Source organism: Furipterus horrens, unplaced genomic scaffold (genome assembly GCF_987537825.1).
Source record: "Furipterus horrens unplaced genomic scaffold, mFurHor1.1.pri manual_scaffold_4, whole genome shotgun sequence".
Lineage (NCBI taxonomy): Eukaryota > Metazoa > Chordata > Mammalia > Chiroptera > Furipteridae > Furipterus > Furipterus horrens.
Genome location: NW_028327174.1, coordinates 2677603 through 2696880, shown reverse-complemented (window position 1 = coordinate 2696880; position 19278 = coordinate 2677603). Strand labels below are relative to the sequence as shown.

The 19278-nt window shown below is 50.2% G+C and overlaps 1 protein-coding gene across 1 annotated transcript in view; it reads right to left on the bottom strand.

Annotated features, from left to right (window-relative positions):
• Positions 1–2243: 2243 nt before the first annotated feature.
• The window catches only part of SMC1B (structural maintenance of chromosomes 1B), a 53719-nt gene continuing 36684 nt past the window's right edge, over positions 2244–19278 (bottom strand). The window contains exons 16-25 of the mRNA XM_090275312.1: positions 16314–16455; positions 15342–15487; positions 12695–12848; positions 12027–12125; positions 10162–10318; positions 9296–9450; positions 8123–8274; positions 6273–6342; positions 3628–3738; positions 2244–2361 (exon numbers count right to left, since the gene is read on the bottom strand). Of these exons, the coding sequence (XP_090131438.1) occupies positions 2260–2361; positions 3628–3738; positions 6273–6342; positions 8123–8274; positions 9296–9450; positions 10162–10318; positions 12027–12125; positions 12695–12848; positions 15342–15487; positions 16314–16455 (1288 nt within the window). The 3' untranslated portion in view covers positions 2244–2259. The remainder of the gene's footprint in view (positions 2362–3627; positions 3739–6272; positions 6343–8122; positions 8275–9295; positions 9451–10161; positions 10319–12026; positions 12126–12694; positions 12849–15341; positions 15488–16313; positions 16456–19278) is intronic.

Genomic DNA, 19278 nt, shown 5'->3' with positions numbered 1-19278 from the left:
AGAGGCTGCCTGTTTTTTTGCGACATTTCTTGCCATGCACTATGACACTGGAGCTCCCACAGGTCTACAGAACGAGAAATGCAAGGTTGGGATGTGCAGGGAATGAGATAAGCCAGGGACCTGCTTAAGGCCTTTGTCTTTTTAAAGCACGAGAAACAAGTCTTTTATGCTACTCTGGTCCTTATATAAAGTTTTAATTTCAAGTCTGTGTGCTCAACTCTTCTTATGACGGGGCGTGGCTGCATCTTTGCAATGAGAATTTTTACCATGCGTTATCATGCAATTGAGAAATCAAGTGATAATACTTGAGTGTGTTTAGTTTTTAAAAAGCAAACATGAACTGTTTTAGACTCACAGTGCCATCAGGGATAGCTCTGTGACTCTGCAGGTTGGCCAGACACGGTATGGCAACATCGCAAGCATGGAGAATAACGTGGAACAGATGGACACCTGGAGAAGTCACACGAAGCTAGTTCAGGACTTGATCTGAGCCCTGCTGAGGGACGCGGGCCTTGCTGTAGTGAGTGGGTGTCTGTAGTCCTACTGTGATGCTTGCTTTAAAATGCAGACTTATTCCAACGTGATCGGTAAAGGAGGAACAATCTGAGTGTACTGCTTTGCTTATGTACGGCGCTGTCCACGAGAAACACGAGGTGACATTTTAAAGTTACACGGGCACCTCCGTCATAGCCTCTTCGCTGCCTCACCAAAGCCTGACCCCTTAGCGGTCGCTGACCGCCATGCTGGGGGCACACTGTGGACTGCAGCAGCCGAGTGGAGCTGCGCCCGGTGCAGACTCTGGCAAGGGCACCGCGCAGCCCTGCCCGGCCGGCTCCCTCAGATGGCCCCCTCCCAGCTCCGAACCAGCGATGCCCACTTCAGGATGAAGTGCCATATGTACTACAATATTTGTGTCATTCTTAACTGTTCAATGTGTGTAAACCAACTATGACTTTATGAGGCTCCTCTCTTATTAGGGAGCGTGGTGATGCTGCTTTAGAACTGAGTCTGTGTCCAAGTTACGAGAGGGCAGCCGGGGGGAGGGGTCGACACTGAGCTCGGTCGGGGGCACTACAGGGACAGTCAGGCTGCTGTCTTCCAAGGTGATGGTGTTGCCATCATTAGGACAAGGAACAATGGCCACTGGAGTGCTTTCTGCCTCCTGCAGTCAGAGATGAGCTGGCGAGGGCAGGGGGCAGGGCTTGTGCCTTAATTTCCTGGGCACAGAGTGCGTTTTGTTACATGAACAGTGAGTGCTGCTCAGAAGCGATTCCGTTACTTCAGGAGGCTGCTCCCCGGCTGGTGGCACTGGGGCCTGAAGCAGTCCTGAACAGAAGACCGCCGGCACCTCTGTAAGCTCTAGCCCGCCCCGAAATGGAAACGAAGTCCTGCCCACAACCCTGCAGCTTTCTTTCCCACCTGGTAACAATGGACTTAGGCGGAGGAGTCAGCTGGGGACGCCTGTGTTCATTTCCTTCCTCAAATCATATTTAGAAAAATATAGGTTGTGTTGAAGCAGTCATAATTCAATTTCACTTGTTTTTTTTGTTTATAAAACTATAGATTGAAGACATCTGAAATTAGAATATTTTTATTGACATTTTCATATTGACAGCAGTTGCTCTGAAATTTCTCATAAAACCCAGGTTCAACACCCTATAACTAGGATATTTAGAAAGCAAGAGTATTATGTAAGTGAACAAGGCAAGACCAGAGTGAAGATGTGTAGAATTCGAAATTTTTCTGGTTGGCTTTCAAAATGGAAGTTAAAACTATGGTACAAAATTGTACCATTTTTACTGAAACTTGTTCAAAGCTAACTCACAGGAAACTTGACTTCTGGGAATGAGGCCTGAACACTCCTTAATGGAATGAGCAACAGCATCTTTGGCTGTTAATGGTTTAAGCTTTTTCTTTTTTTTAGAATCCTCACCCCAAGGATATGTTTTTATTGATTTTTTAATTTTTATTTTGAGAGAGACAGTGATGTGAGAATCATCAATCGCTTGCTTCCTGTATGCTTCCCAACGGGGGCCTGAACCTGCAACCTCTTGGTGCACGGGACAACGCTTCACCCAACCAAACCACCCAGCCAGGGCTAAGCTTTGTGTTGAAGGGCACACAGCCTGCCTTGCTTGCTCCGAGTTTGTTAATCAACAGCTGTTCAAACATTCGAGTGAGAACCAGACAGTGAGGACCCCGCCCGCTATCTGTCCCGTCTGCTCTGAGAGCGGGCAGTGGCCAAGGGCACTCTGGGCCCTAATGCGACTCTCGCTGTTTCCTGCCGCTTTCTTGGCCTTCAGTATCTGGATACTGAGAAAGATCTAGGGTCAAAACTCGGCTGAACATGTGGTCATCATGCTGAAACGGAGAGCAGACAGTTAACAGTTAGTCCTTCTATGCAGGAAAAAGGTGTGATTAAGCGTCAGGTGAGAGCCACCTGGGAACCTGGATTTGCATGAAAAAGGAAATTCCCTGTGGCCCGCTAGGATGGTATCAGTTGTCTGCATTTACATCAGCTTTACTAATTTGCCTATTTTTTGTTTTATTTGGTAAAAGGTACTAGAATATTCCACAACAAAATACAGCTCTTGGGTATGTGGATTGTTTTGAGCTTCTGAGAACCAGCAGATGCAGGAAAAGCTCTAAAAACTGGCACAAGTTTTCCTTTTGTAAAGGAAACGTATATTTATGGAAAAGATGATGCCTTCCCTACCCTTAACACCTTGTCAACCGAGAAGGCACCTACTGGACTCTGCAGTGCCAGCCGGACTGGCTGACCACAGTCTGCCTGGTCACCTGCCCACCCCGCCCTCCCCAGAAGCCCCAGGCCCCTTCCCTCACTCCACCCTAAGACGGCAGAGGCCCAGGCGATAGCCCCCCTTTGGGTGCATGTGCTCATGAACCCGTCTGTTCCCTCATCAATCCGTCCTGCTGGTCTGACTTAAGGCCCGCCAGGGGTCCTGAACGGGACAGAAGGCTGTTTTCCTCTCCTACATGGTGTGAGAACTCATCTCTCTCCTGCAGCGTATCTCCAATGGTCTCCTAACATTTCATAGGCACAGGAAGGGAAATTTGTTTTTTATCTTGGCTTAAAGGAAAACTCAGAAAGTAAAGCCTCACTGTTCAAAAGTAGAATGATTAGAACTAGTTGCTCTACTCCATTAGCTCGAGTATTTTGAATGGCTTAAGAAAGGTGTGTTCAAATTCTACAAGTAACTGCAACCTGGAACTGCTGGTCAATTTCTTTTTTTTTTTCCCCCCTCAGGTACTTTTGGAAGGTAAATGGTCCCCTGCTAGTCCTACCACAATGTATTTGTTTTTGCCTAAAACATTCAAACATTACAGGAATAGGAACTACAATAATAAGTTTACTCTATGTAGTTAATATATACTATTATTTTCAAAGAAACGTTCTGCTGTTTTTGATTTGCCTTTTCATATCCTAAATCTCTGTGCACTGCCAAAGAAAAATGTCTGAGTACTTTTAAATCTTATTTGATTAAAAAATGATTTAAGCCTATAGCTATCAAGAGCAGGAATCAAACAGGACCCACACTCTCCGTGAGGAACCTCTGGTTGTGCACCAGGACGCTGGAAGGGCCCCCCGCCCCCCTCCAGCTTTACCTCCGGGTAGATGCCGATCAGAGCGTCAGCCTGGGAGTAGAACTCCTCTTTGAGGGAAATGACGATCATCTGAACCTGTTCCCGCGTCTGCTCTTTGATGTAACTTGATACCTGGGTGGAAAGAAAAGGCACACATGTCATCAGCAAGGGAAGGCCTCATTTCTGGATTCTGGGGACAGTGATCCTGCAGGTCTCAGTCTGCCCATTTTAGGGGACAGGCACTTCCTTGTCCTGCTGGTAGTTTGGTAAACCCACTACAACCGCAGAAACAAACAGCTCAGATCCTAACACAAGAGATTAGTGAAATGCAAACATCATTAAATCTGATTTAAAACTTTACGAATATTTTAAAGAATAAAGCTCTTTTACACCTACAATATGCTGCAAATGTATGCTGCAATCAGCCTTTATAACAAGATAAAACCAAGGCTACCACTCAGATGTTTGATCTTTTGACAGCTCAAAGCCTGAAAACAGGGGAAGCATGGCCATGCCGTATGTGTTCACAATCCTGCCCTTTGCTTAGAGGTGAACTCAGCGGTTTCTTCAGGAAGGTCAAGGCTAAGGATGAGAACAGGAACAGAACACAGTCTGGACAGAAACGGGCCTCAGCAAAGAAGCTGTTCAGAACTTGGACAACGATGCAGAACTGGGACCTCAACCACAGTCTGCCAAGGCACCCGCCAGCTCCCTGACCTCCCTGCGCCTGGAGTGGGTCTCCGTGTGTTTTGGTCCTGACTGCACCCAGGACACTGAGGACGCAGCGCTGGAAGTAGGAATGGCAAGCTTCGGGTGAGGACTGAGTCACTGGCGGAGCTGAATGATGGAAGAGGGCACCTGCTTTTGGCTAAGTGGTTGACTTGGCAGAGGCAACGGCAGTCACTGATGCAGGACTAAAGCCTTGCGGGGCTGACTGCAGTGGAAGGGGAGACGGGGTGTGACGATGGAAGGCAGGCACTTCGCTTGCAGTTACCTATGATAAATGCAGGGCGCCCTGGTCACAGTGAGAGCAGAGCTACCTCCTAGTTGCTCACACTACCTGACTGCGCAGACTCAGCATGGCAATGGAGTGCCAGGCACGCACAGATCCAAGGGAAACGAAGTCAAGAGGATTGTAACACGCAGGATGGAGGGTAACAGAAAGGTCTTAATTAAGACCTCGTTCCTGGAGATGCCATTAATACAAACATCTAAATTTTGCTAGAAGATATGGGCATCTTAAATGCCGAGAAAAGATGCAGCCTGCCAAGGCAGATGCGCACCCCATCGCACACGCACAATATGGGACACAGAGTGCCCACGTTCATCAAAGGGGTGACTTCCCCCAGTTGAGCCGGGCCCGGGAGCCCAGTTAGCTGATGCAAACTAGCACTCAGGAGACAAGACGTCCTTTTGCTCCCACACTCTCCTCCCAGCCCCCCTGCAGTCTGAAGGGCACAGGATGCGGCGCTTGCCCGTCCCCTGCGAGGTCTGCGGGCCTGGAGCGGTGCTGCCCTTATTCGCCCTGAAACGTGTGCAGAGAGCAGTTCCCAGAGGGATCTGGGCTGGCTGAGCTCGTCCTGGGAAACGCTGAGTGGCAGCTTCCAGGCCGTCAGAAGGGACCTGACTGCAGCTCCTGCGGCCCCGCTCTCCCAGGCCTTTCACATGCGGTCGGTGAGGAAGGTCGGCGTCAGAGACTCAGGACCTCAATGGCACCCCAAGAGCAAATGCGTCTCTCAGCGGCGGGGAGGAGGGGCTGGGACTCACTAATCAAGCTCACAAGACTGAGGTGTAAACCAGATGCCAACTGAGAAGTCAGTAACGAGCCACTTCTCCGTCAGCGCGGCCGGAGCTGCCTGCTGGGGGGCTGCTGGAAACGCAAAGCCAGTCACGTTCAGAAGGTGGACGAGCCCCGACTCGGAACCAGGAGTCTCGCTCATACAGCTCCGGAAACGGACGTTCTCCGGCAGGAGGATCAGGGCACCAGGATCTGCAGGCCAGAGCGCCCCCACTCTGGGCAGTGATGGGTCCTGCCAGTGCTGACCTCTGTCCTTTGGTCATGCTTCCATGGCTGGCCCCTTCTCATGTCAAGAGTCAAGGTGTGTGGCCTGAGAGCCTCTCCCAGGTGGCCTGCGTATCTATGCACTGATCTTTAAGGCTGATGTGAACCTGAACTCTCAGGCGCCAGCTGTTCCCTTGGTTCCCTCACTGTCTCAAGTACTGGGGACAGGGTCACACACAAGTGCAGTAATGGGATACATTTTAATTAATAAAGTGGAGGGCACCATTTTGAACTTTAATTACTTTGGAATTTTATTTAGAGATGTTATTTTTGAACTCTGTAAAACAACTAATTTGGTCCTGTTTACCACGGGGCCTATTAGTGATTCTAATGTCCCAACATTAGAGGCCAGTAACCTGGGAGCAATTCTGGGACCAGCACCACAATCTTCACTCAACTCCGTGTAGAACCCTCAATAACTCTGAGGGTCCCCTGAGCCTTGAACGAAACTATCCAAACCATCTTGTTTTTAGATACTTAGCTTACATCTGATGGTTCACTAACAATGACCAAACCAACTTTCTGCTCGGGGCCACTGCCCCCTGACCAGACACGCTCCTGGAATTGCAGGGGTTCTGGGGAAGCGAGAGCGGCAGGAACGTACTTTGCCGATGTTCGTGTTGTCCAGCGCTGCGTCCACCTCATCCAGGACGAAGAACGGAGCAGGCCGGAAACTGGGGAAAAAGGACCCGCTTCAGCCTTGCGTCTCTTACAGAAGACGGCGAGGAGGCTGTCACATGCAGGCAAGTAAGATACACGCTTCGGGTGCTGTGGTCCAGGTCACCAGCAGCAGCGTGTTGCCAGAACCAACGCTGGGTTCTCAGTCTGCATCCCATGTGACCTCTGCAGGTGGCACCTGGGGCGGTCCTCTAGCCTGTTCCTCTCATGTCAAGGGTGACAGGGTCCACCTCCCCCCCTTACTCACTGCCCCTTCGCAGTCTCCTGCCAACTCTCTGTCTCCCCATTTGACACTGGAGTGCCCTTGGGACTCAGGCTTGGAGCACTCCTCTAGTTGGTTCCTTTGGTGACTCACCTGGTCCCAAGGTTGTCACTGACACCCACATGTGGACGGCTCCTGTGCTTCTACTGAGAGTTCTGACCTCTCTTCTGAACTTGCCTCACATACCCCACACCTTCCTCAGCACTTCCAGATGCGTGTCGAATAAATACCTCAAACTCATCCAAAAGGAAGTTCTTTACCTGCCCCCCCAAACCTATTCCCTCCTGTGATCTTCCCCCCAATGAACGGCAGCTCTTACCCCTCTAGCTGATGAGGCCAAACCCCGCGGAGTCGCCCTCCCTGACTCTCCAGCCCGTGCCTGTCCCTGACCCTTCGGCTCCCACCCTGGTCCCACCGCAGCTCCCTAACCCCGGGCCTGTGCACCTGCTGAGTTTCAGTCCACAGCCCCCTCCCTGGGCTGTGCGCACCCACGGCGCTCACTTCCTTAATCCCTCCCTAGCCGGGCTCAGCTGCAGCTGCTCAGAGGCCTTCCCAGGCCACTCCTAACACTGCAGACCCTTCCTCGCTGCTCGCTGCCTCCACCCCTGCCCTGTTTCTCTACAGCATTTGTCACTTTGTCTGAGTGTTCACACTAGATGTCATCTGTTAATGTCCCTTCTTTCCCACCTGTCTTCCCCGCCCAGAATGAAGTCTCTCTGAGGCAGGGACGTTGTTTTGCTCACTGATGTCTCTCCAACACCTGAACACCACGTGCCACACAGCGAACACAATGAAGGGCTGTTGAGTGAACGGATGGGGGCGGCAGCGGGGAACCCCCTTATTCAGGCAGGATCTACTCAGCACAGGCTCGTGTTCAGATCCTGGCCCTGCTTCCCTTAAATCCTGCTGCGTCCATGTATTTCCTTTCTTCCTTGAAGCAGCCTATTCCTGTTCCTTCCTGAGACCAGGGGAAACCAGTCAGAGAACCTGCACGTGGCTACTCCTGACCATGAGAGCACAGGTAGCACTGCCTACACCTGAGGTCCTCCCCAGTTTATAAACAGTGCCACCATCATCAGTGGAAATGAGGAGGTGAAACATTTTTTCTTTCAGAAGAAAAACTCTGCTGAACATTCTTTACTGAACAGCAGCTCTCTGAAAATGGACCAGGAAAGTAATGTACAAGCTGGGGGTTTCTGCTTGGGTTTGCTGTCACTGCCTGTCCTTTGTTGTTGTTGCTTCGGTAATTCTCCAAATACTTACTTTTCTTCTTTCTTTTGTATGAAGCTGAAATATGAGTAGCTACTGATAATAACGGAACTTCAATAAAAATCTAAGACTGGATCCTCTCTTCAGTTTTCCATCTAGATTGTTGGAGACATAAAGCGTCACCTGAGCTGTCTGGCTGAGGAAACAGTTTTGTATCACAGACCGCGACACATAACTGAAGCCGAGCAGTTCGCAGGATTCGGTAGGGGGCCCGCTGCCCCCCCTCCAGCTCACCGGGACCGTACCTGTGCACCGCAAACAGGAGCGCCAAGGCCGCCACGCATTTCTCGCCCCCCGACAAATTGTCCATTGGCATGAACCGTTTGCCTGGGGCCACACAGTTATAGCTGATCCCCTCCAAGTAAGGCTCTTCTGGGTTCTCTGGGCTAAGAAATGCCTGAAAGACACGTTATTTATTTAGCAAAATCAGAAAAGCAATTAGTAGATTTTAAGTTGGATTTGTAATAGGGCTTCACTGCAGACGACTTCATTGGTGAGGCTTCCTCCCCGTTGAGGGAGAAATACCGATGCCGGTGAAGAACGCACCCAGCTCTGCAGGTAACTACAGAGAGCAGGGCAGTCCGCGTGGGGAGCAGACGGCAAACCTCACATACACAGAGGACCAGGCCTCCCACCGGACTGCCACTCACACTGCAGCAGCACAGGCCAGTCTTGAAAGTTTTCGTTCAGTTCACTCATTGGTCCACTTATTTGTCAGCTGTTTATTGAACACCTATTTTGGACCATGTACTGTAAACAGACGAATCCTGCCCTCAAAGAGTTAATGGGCCTTTTTAATCCTACTTTACAGAAACGAAGTTAATTCACTTCTGGTCAAAATGCTAAGTATCTGCCCCAGGGGCAGCTCCCAGTTAGAATGGAACACCACGAGAAAAAGTGCAATACCGGAGACCCGACCTACCCCTCTGCCCCACACGCAGCCCCACAGCGGGACGGAGGAAGGCGCGGCGCTGACGGCACAGAGCACCACAATTCACGGATCTGCGTCTGAGCTGGGCCTTTAGCTCTTTCCTCTCCTTTCTTACGCTGGTCAACTCCACAGACCCCAGGCCAACCATTTCCCCAGACCCTCTACACCACCCTGCCTTCACTACAGAGACCTCTGGCAGTTCTATAAAATCAAATTAGCGCCAGGCAGCAGAATCCCGGAACTAGAGAGAACGTGGAAAGCAGATGATTGAGCCCGCTCATTCTGCAGACGGGGAGCAGGACCGGTGAGGCTGGCGGAGGCAGAGCGCGTGGGGTCTAGCGCAGGCCGCTGTGATACCAGCTCTCATCTGCTGGTGCCCTGTCACTGGGTCCCTCAAATCATGGGGTGGGTATTCACTTCCCACCAGAAAAAAGCACCACCAATCACACAAAGTTCCCAGTAACACTTGGGAGTGAACAACACCTACCTGGGCACTGTTGTTTCTGCAGAGCTTCTTGTAGATTTGATCGATTGAGACTGAGAGGTGCTCAAAACACTGGTTGAACAGGTCATAGCGCCTTTTTTTCACCTGGTCAAACTCTTGCCTACACATTCTGGCTTCCCTTCTGCTGACCTCAAAAGCTAAGAGAGAATCAATGTTCTTTATTATAGAGACCACTTGAGGGACTTCTCTTCAATTTTAAAGCATAAATTATTTTAAAAACTGGATTTTGAGATTGGTTGTCTTGAATAAAATCTACATTGAAAAATACCTAAATTATTATTAACTCCATCAACATGGCACTTGCAACCCATGAGCCCTTTTCCTGTTAGGGTGGATTTTTACATAGTAATGACTATGTAATTCTAATACAGTATCTAATACAGTGGTTCTCAGCCTGTGGGTCGCGACCCCTTTGGGGGTCGAACGACCCTTTCACAGGGGTCACTTAAGACCACTGGAAAACACACATATAATTAATGTTGTTTTTGTGATTCATCACTATGCCTTAGTTATGGTTGGGGGTCCCCACAACATGAGGAACTGTATTAAAGGGTCGCGGCAACAGGAAGGTTGAGAACCACTGATCTAATAGGGTTATTACGCAGGTAAAAAGTGTTATCTATTCAAAAACAACCATAAACTTGTTTTTCAATTAAGGAAGAACACTTCTCAAAAGGGAAGTGACTAGTGATTCAGTATTAAGAGTACACATTAACAGAAGACAACAGAGGAGATATGTATAATAAGAACAAATGTACAATCCGGGGGAGCTGTCGGTAACCACTATTGAAACGAAAGCCTGCACGCCCGAGAGTGAGCTCTTGCTAGCGACTAGGGCCCCACGTCACCATCCACGGACTCCTGGAACTTGTCCCGGACAGTCCTGAGGTTCTCTGTGGCTCTCAGGTTTGGGGCTGCTGTCTTCAGCAGGACATCTTCTTGAGACGCTACTTGTTGCAGAAGGAGTCTGAGTTGGGCCTCGATTTCTTTGTCAGTTTGTAGAGCCTATTATTGGCACAGAACAGCAATGATCAGCATGCCTTTTAGATACAAACGGCTAAGGGATCAGGACCAGGGCCCTACAGGGTCTGCCCCGCCTCCCTCGCCAGCCCTCTCCGAGGCTGACGCGTCAGGTGTAGGGTCTGTGGCTTCCCGGGTGGGCTGCGCGCTGGCGGCTTTAGTTATTGTTACAGATGCTGCTCCCTTGGAATGTGCTTCACCTCCTTATTTCCTAATCTGGCTAAAAAGCAACAATTCATGTACCACCTTCATTTACTCGTTCATTAAAAATACTGACCACCTACTATTAGACACAGGGAACTCAATGATAAAAACCACCTGTTCTGTCCTGGCCTCTGGAGAGCTCGCAGGGAAGTCAGGCGTCCACACTGCCCCCTACGGCCGCAGAAGCCCTCTGACAGGCAAGCAGACGCGCCGTGGTGAGGGGCCAGGCAGCCCACTGGAGGGCATCACAGAGGCCGAGCCTGAGCCATGAACAGCACTGCCAGAGCGAGGAGGGAAGGGAAAAAGGGGTGCAGGTGTGACCTGCCAGGGAAACTGTCTTGACCTCCCAGAGATGGTTAATTGCTATACAATAAAGGTGACATTTTAATTTATTGGGAAAAGAATTATTTGGAAATCATTGAGTAAATTGCTTAACTTAGGTAACTTTTTAAAAACAAATTCTTACCTCATACCATTTACTAAAATAGACTACAGATGACTCAAATAAGCGAAGGAAAACGGAAAAGCGTAAGCAGGAAAAACACATTAACCCAGCACCGAGGGGGAAGCACCTCCTAGACGGGCGGGCACTGAACAGACTACGGAGAGGGTAGACGCCGCTTCCCGGCCGCCCGGAAGCGCCAGGCACGACCGAAGGGCCCGCAGCTGTAAGAAGCTAGATGAGGGGCACGGGGAATGGGAGGGTGCGGGGGTGGCTGCCCACTCACGGCTCCCCCCTTTCTCACAGAGCCCACGCCTGACCATTGCTCCCTCGTAGGCCCCATGCACCTGCGGGCCTGCTGGGTCTAGGACTAAGTCTGTCCCCGCCAGCAGTGGCTGGTCTGGAATGAGCACATGACCCGATTCAGACCTCTGTGACGAGGGGACAGGTGCCGGAGCTCTGCAGGAGAGGCCTTCCTTCAGGGCTCACAGCCCCACCGCAGAAGGCCTCTCTCTCCTCTGAAGGCCACGGCTGCGGCTGGGAAGAGCGGCCCCTTGGCCCCCCGGAGAGGAGCAGCGCAGAACCGAGTGGGACGCAGAGAAAGGCAGCCCACAGGGACGGCTGGGAAGCGGGGCCAGGGCTGCTCCAGCAGAGGCCCTGCCCTGGGCCCCGGGCCTGGGCCCTGCGGCTGCAGAGGCTCTGCCGTCACTGAGGCTCTGCCCTGGGGCAGGGCACATTCAGGGGCTGGCGTATGTTGGCTACTTTCGCCTATTACAGAACTTTCAAAAACGTTAACGTTCATTGTGAATCAAAAAAACTAGTGACCACAAAAAGCTTTCTTCTTCGGCAGGACACTCCATGGTACTAGTGGTCTGCAAAACACAGTGAGAAGTGCTGATACGTTTGAACGTTTATACCAGCTATTTCTTCATTAGGAAATCTACTTTTCCTCTGAACTTACGCTCTAACGTCTGAAACTTCCTCTGTATTATTTAAATATTCACTATACTGTGGGCTCGTCACAAACAACAGACACCTTTCAATTACCTTCAAATCCTCTCTTAGAGAGCTGTAGTCTATCTCAATGGCTGCTTCTTTTTCATATATGTCCATTGTTGCCTGGGTACTTTCTGCTTCAGCTCCCAACTGGAAAACACAGGAAGCCCTTTCCTTGTTAGCTGAGAGAGCGACCTCCGCTCATCCGGCTCCAACCCTCCAGCTGACTGTCACCTCATTCAGACTGGCCTGCGAGGCCATGACATCTGGCCCCAAGCAGCTGGCCCTGTGTCACCCCTTTAACTGCATCTGTGCCTGTCTCCCCTGTACTCACTCTGCTCCCACTGCTCAGGGCAGGCACACATCCACCCAGGGCCAGCGCACGGCCCTCTGCCTGGACAACCGTCCCCGAGATGTCTGGGTCATTTCCCCTCTCAACTCCAAAAGCTTCAACTCTCTGGCTTCTCTTGGGTATCCCCACACAGGTAAGGAACTCTGGTCCTTCCTGGGGGCTACAAGGGCCTGGATGGGCAAGGAGGGGGAGAGCACTGCACAAAACGCGCGGTCCTCTTCTGTCCTGGGAGGAGAAGTGCTCTCTGGCCCTGACGGGGCTGTAGCACACGGGGAAGGACCTGCAGAGCTGGGACTGCCGGAGGCGGCAAGGGCACTGCGCTACGTCCTACACAGCTGTGCTCCTTTTAGAACCACGGCTGGAATACCTCTACTTCAATGATGTCATCCAGTGACCCCAACAGAAGCACTATTTCGATGTCTTGAACTTTGCAATCCAGCAGCATATTATGCTTTTCTAGCCGTTTCTGCTCCAGAGAGTACTGAAGGGTTACAAGTTCTTTTTGCCGCCTTCCCACTTCCCTGTAACATACAGATATTTTACTATGTCAGGTTGCATCAAAGAAAAATGTATTCTGAACTTACCCCAAACTACGGCTTCCGGTGAGCACGGTAAGTCCTCAAGTGCGCTCGCTGATGCTTGATACGGAAACCTGAACCCTCGGAAGGTAAGGAGTTAATCCAGGGGAGAATTATTCGGTAATGAGCATTCTTCCTTCAGTCAGGCTGGCAACAATACAGCACCGTTCTTTCCTGCTCACTTTCATTAAAGACGTTCAAGCTGCAGTACGTGTTCCTCACTTAAGGGAACCGAACGGGGTGACGCTGGCCAGTCAGTCATGTGGGTCTCAGACGCGCGCTCGCTAACGCACCGCCTGGGCACGGCACTGTGGTCCCCACCCCAACGGAGCGGCATCTCTCCCCCAGTGTAAGCCCCACAGTTTAGAACCTCAAGCCGGGGGCGGCCCTCAGCGAGAGAAACGTCTCGCCGAGCCAGCCGTTTCCCACCTCACAGCCTGAGCGCTTTCACCACCACTGACGCGACCCTTCTGTCTGAAATGAGGGCTTGCGGGTTTTACCGGCTGAAACAATGCATGATTTTTAAAAGAACCTATGACCAGAACCAAAAACAAAACAAGAATTGTATGGTTTTCAAGAATATGACAATGAAGATGTGGTTCTAAAAAAACGAAGAGTAAACTTTCATTGCACTCAAGAACCTCCGACAGAAAGCTGTGGCTGTGTCTTGTGCAGACGGAAACGGGGCCGCACCCCAACCCTGACAGGCTCACGGGAGGTCTGCGTGGCGGGGCCTAGAAACTCAGGAGACCTAAAGCAACCACGCAGGATGGTCCGAACATAGAATTCCTTACTAAAAGCAAGTCATGGCAAGAAGTCACATCCTAGGCCTATAGCTTCCCTGGCAAAGGGCGGTCTTCACCTTAGGCGAGCCTGTCCGCTGCCTTCTTGCATCTCAGATCACACACCCTTGGCGAGTGAACGTGATCCCCTTTTCCAGACCCTCAGGGCGGTCACACCCCCCCACCAGAGCAGGAGCCTCAGAGCCCCCCACTGCTGCCTTGCCCACGTGCCATCTGTGTGCTGTGATGTTACACACGGCTGTCCTGCACCCACCGATGCGTCTGTTTCAGTTGTTACCCAGTCCCGGAGATGTCCCCGCGGTGCTCTCTCCCGCACCCTCACCTCCCTCCAGGGGACGTCATGTAACCTGTACGTCTCCTCCTCTGATTCTAACGGATAAACCAAGCTGTAGAACTGCCTTTCTCTGGAGCATTTTTCTCAGTCCACTGAGATTTTGCTTCCTGGCAACTGTCATCAGTGTGGCTCAAATAAAGTCTTACAGGACTTTTTCTTAGGCTGGATGTTCTTTTGTCAACACCTGAGACATGAAAGACCTTGGAACGGTGAGGGAAACTGGGAGATGTGTGTCCCCTGAGCGCTCCTGGGGGGCCAGCCCTAAGGGGAAACACGCCAGCTGACCCCAAATGTCGTCGTCAGCACGCAGCGAGTGCACAGGCTTATCATGTGCCAGGCCGTGTCCTGAGAGCCACAGCACTAGCCACCCGTTTAACCCTTGCAGCTATTCTGAGCAGGCACCAGTACCCCCACTCCACTGACGAGGAAATGCGAGCACAACACTAAGCAGCAGAGCGGGGACAGGCAGCCACGGAGTTACAGTGCCCACCCATCACGCTGCCACGCAGACTAGAGGGAGCCTCTGCAAAAGGAAGATACCAGCGCCAGGAGGAATTTAGGGTAAGGGACTTCTTTAAAAAAGATTTAATTTATTTAGTTTTAGAGATGGGGAAGAGAGGGAGAAAGGGGGGTAGAAAGACCTACGTGAGAGAGAGAAATTGATCAGTGTCTGGGGCTCGACACCCACAACCCAGGCCTGTGCCCTGACTGGGAACCGACCAGCAACCTCTTGCTTTGCACAATGAGGCCCCACTGAGCCACACCAGACAGGGTGGGGGAGGGAGCCTTTAGACAGGCCCGTGTTTTCATCTGTGAAAAAGAACTACGCACTCCTGCCCTGGCCAGTGTGAATCGGTTGGTCGGAGCAGCATTGTCCCGTCACCAAAGGGTTGTGGGTTCGACTCCTGGTTAGAACGTATAACTGGGTTGTGAGTTCGATCCCTGGTCTGGGTGCCTATGACCCCCTATCCAGGCGTGAACGGGAGACAACCAATTGATGCCTCTCTCTCTCACATTAATGTTTCTCTCCCTTCCTCTCTCTAAAAGCAATGAAAAAGTGTCCTTGAGCGAGGATTAAAAACAAAACAACACGAACAAAAAGCCCGACTGCTCGTGCCACAAACAACTAAGCACTCCCTTGGTTTTCCCCGATCAGAATGTCTGGAAGCTGTGATGTGGGACCAGAAGCAACAGACACGTATTCAAGTAATAAAACTTCCTATAATGAACACCAAATTCACGGTAAGCATCTTTAAAACTCCGGTTACGGCCTTTTGAACTGCGAAACTTCTTAATTACCTCTCGACAGCCAAAAACTTCTTTCGTTCCTCTTCCACCTGAGCTTGGACTTTCTCAACGTGGGCATTCTGAGCGGCATACGTGTCCTGAAGCTGCAGCTGCTTCGCCACGAGCTCATCCACGGCCTGCAGACAGTTTTCTTCAACCTGAGGGGGACGACCCGCACTGAGACTTGCCGCCTTCCCCATCAGGGAGGGCAACAGCTCTCCTGACCAGCAAGACCAAAGCCATCACCCTGAGGTGCGCCCTTACGCCACGCGCTGCCGGACGCTCTCATGGAATGTGACCCTCTGACTGCGCACCTCTGGGACACTGGTGACCACCGCTCTGCCTCTGTCCTCCACTCTGGATTCGGTCCTCAGCTCATGGCCACCTGACTTATGTTCCCAGGGGCCAGTGAAAATGTTCTTGCTACCATGACTTAATTAGCAAACTAGGCATTTTCCAGACTACGTCTGTGAGGACTTTCATTACGTCCTCCTGGAAACTCTCGGACTCCTAGGCCATTACCCCACTGGCTGCCTTTGTAACTGTGGCTACTCCCCTAGAATTGTGTCCCTGCTCCGCTGCTCTTCACTACCTTTCTCTCTGCCCCCCTGGGGGGGGGTCTCAACCACTCACAGATGGTCTCAATTTAACCCCAGAACCGGGTCTAGACTTCTGGTATCTATGAGCTCTTACATACCTGATGGAAATGGCTATTCAGACATCACATAGGTGACTTAAGCCCCGCAGGGCCAGAATCTTCTCCCCAGCCCCACCACTCCTGCCCCCACCTGCCCAAGTGATGACCAGTCCTCCGCGGCACCCCCCCGTCCACATCTAACAACTCGTGAAGCTGTGCCCATTTTACTTCAAGTTATTTCTCAAATCTGTGCCCCCCACCCCTCTATAGCGCTCAGGAGCGTAACGAAGGTGTGTTCAATGAAGGAAGTCGTTATTTCAATGACGAGATGCTGCGTTATTAATTACCTTCTTTAGGTTATCAATATCTTCTCCAACTTTCTGCATGGTTTCTTTTAATGTGTTGATCTTAGTTTGCTTCTTCTTCAGCTGATTGCGACTATACTCAAGTTGAACATTCAGTCGAGTTTTCTGTTTCTCAAATTCTAACCTAGTACAACATAGTGAAGCATTACACGGGGTAAACACAGCCCTTTGGTTCTTCCTTTACTGTTCGTACGGAGCATCGCACACACACAGAAGCAGAAGGAACGCCACGGTGGGCTCCGGGCAGCGACCACCCAGCTACAATAACGGCCACCTCATGGACAGCCCGTCTCACCCGACGCTGCTCGTCCCTCCTTCCCACCGCTGATTGTCTGGGGCAAATTCCAGACATCATGTAACTCTGTCTGTAAATATTTTAGTATTTGAAAGTGAAGCGCCTTAATACGTAACCATACAGCACAGATAAAAGTGATAATTCCTCAAATACCAAACTGCTGTCACTGACAAACTTCCCGAGGCCTCATCGTTTCTTTAAAAACTGGTTTATCTGACTCAGTAGCCATACATTGCATATGGATATGTTTCTTAAATCTTTCATAACCTACAGGTTTCTTCCTCTTTTAAGTTACAATTTTGTATTTCTTCTTCTTCAGTCAGTAGTTTGAACGGCTATTCATTCACGAACGCCAGGCTCGGGAATTGAAGAGCACGTCCCTTTCTTCCCCACCTGCCCGCCCTGAAGCCGCATGACGCCCTCTGAAGCACTAATTGCATCAGAGACTGTGTCAGACACACAGACAACAACGAAAGAACAGTAATGATAAAGACAAAGAAGACTGTTTCATGACAGGTTACTAACGAGCCAGGCACTGTTATACATGCCTTTACACGATGGACTCGCCTAAGCTGCATGACTCTCTGAGGCAGGTAATAACACTCTACTTAAAAAAAAGATTTTATTTATTTATATTCAGAAAGAGGGGAGGGGAAGGAGAAAGAGGAAGAGAAACATCAGTGTGAGAGAAACATCTTTTGGTTGCCTCCGTATGCACCACCCAGGCACATGCCCTGACCAGGCATCGAACTGGCGACCTTTTGCTTTGCAGGACAATGCCCAACCCACTGAGCCACACTGGTCAGGACCCACTGCCCCCCGTTTAACAGACAAGCAGACCAAGGCACAGAGAGGTGAAGTATCTTGCCCAAGGCCACCCATTTAGAAAGTGAGAGCCCGCGTGACCTGTTACGTAGGGGCCACAGAGCCCTGCTGCTGACCGCTGACCGTTCCGCCTGTCGACGGGTTAAGAACAAACCCGTGAGGGACCCCCTTCCGCTCCAGCAGGCAGACACACAGGCTGCACACAAGCGGGACGCGCCGGCTTGGCTGTGGGACCCCGGGCCACTCTGGCGCTCCCCTCCCCTTACTCACTGCTCCTTTCATGATCCCTTCTCACCTGCTCCACCTGTTAACATGGCCTGGGATCTCTTTTCTAGCGACACCCATTCCCTTGTCGATCTTATCCGTCCCGTGACTCTAAGTAGCATCCGTATGCCGACAATCCCCAAGTTTATACTTTCAGGCTGGGCCTTGCCCATCAGCTCCTAACTTGTATATTCACCTGCCCACTCTCCATCTGCTGTGGGATGGCAGAGGCAGCATCCTAGGACACACACAGAGGAGCTGCTAAAAATACTGAGGTTCGCCCTGGCTGTGCGGCCCAGCTGGTTGTAACATGGTTCCGTGCCCCAAAAGGTTGCCGGTTTGATCCCCGGTCAGGGCACATGCCTAGGCTGTAGGTTCCATCCCTGGCCGAGGCACACAGGAGAGGCAACCAAGCGATGTTTCTCTCCCACATTGATGTTTCTTTCTTTCTCTCTTTCTCACCCATTTCCTCTCTGTCTGAAAGGCAATGGAAACATGTTGTCTGGTGAGGATTAAAAAAAAAAGTAATGAAGTTTTATTAAGTTATTAGATGCTAGATCAATCTAAAATTTGATACCATTTTCTACAACAGTACAAGACAATAGAAAAATATCAAAAATAAATACTATTCATAAGAGAAAAAACTAGAATTTCTAGGAATTAAGTTAATAAAAACATATTCCTATGGAAAAAATTTTAAATTATAATAAAGAATATGCTGATGAGAATAAGAGACATTCTATGTTCTCATTGAGAGGACTTAATATTTTGAAGATGTTCTTTCCCCCAAAATCTATAAATCCAAAGCAGTCTCAATCAGAATTCCAGATTCAATAAAAAGTGATCGGCAGAATTCTTTACAAGGAAAATCTATTGAAGTTCAAGTAGACTTCAAAACAAAAAATACGACAGGTATAAAAAGGGGCATTTTATAATGATAAAATAATTCAGCGGAAGACGTAACAATCCCAAATAGGTATGTACCTAATCACAAGGCTTTAAAACACGTGAGATAAAAACGGACAGAAGCTGGATGGAGCAGTGGACAGACCCGAAAGCGTCCCCGGAAGCTTCAGCTCCCCCCCGAGCGACTGCTAGGACCAGACACAGTCGCTAAGTACACAGAGGACGCGCGCCAACACCAGCCACCTTGACTGCCACTCAAAAACAGCCCAGACGGCAGCAGAACGCACTTTTTCACGTGCATGTGGAACATTTACGCAGACAGAATACATCAAACAGGCCTCAATCAATGTAAAAGGACTGAAACGAGAATATATTCCTTATCACAATGAAACTAAAAATCAGTAACAGAAAAATATCTGAATCCTCTCAATACTTGTTAAATTAAGTAACATGCTTCTAAACACCCAATGAGTCACAGAAAGAAATCACGAGGAATAACAGAACACATTCTGAATAGAGTGAAAATGAAAACACCGCATACCAGAGGCAGTGGGGTGCGGCTGAAAGGGAAACACGAGGCCTGTCCAGGAAGTTCCCGGCCACCTACTGTGAAAAAGACATTCATTGAAGAAGATAAAAGAAACATCGTATTTAGGA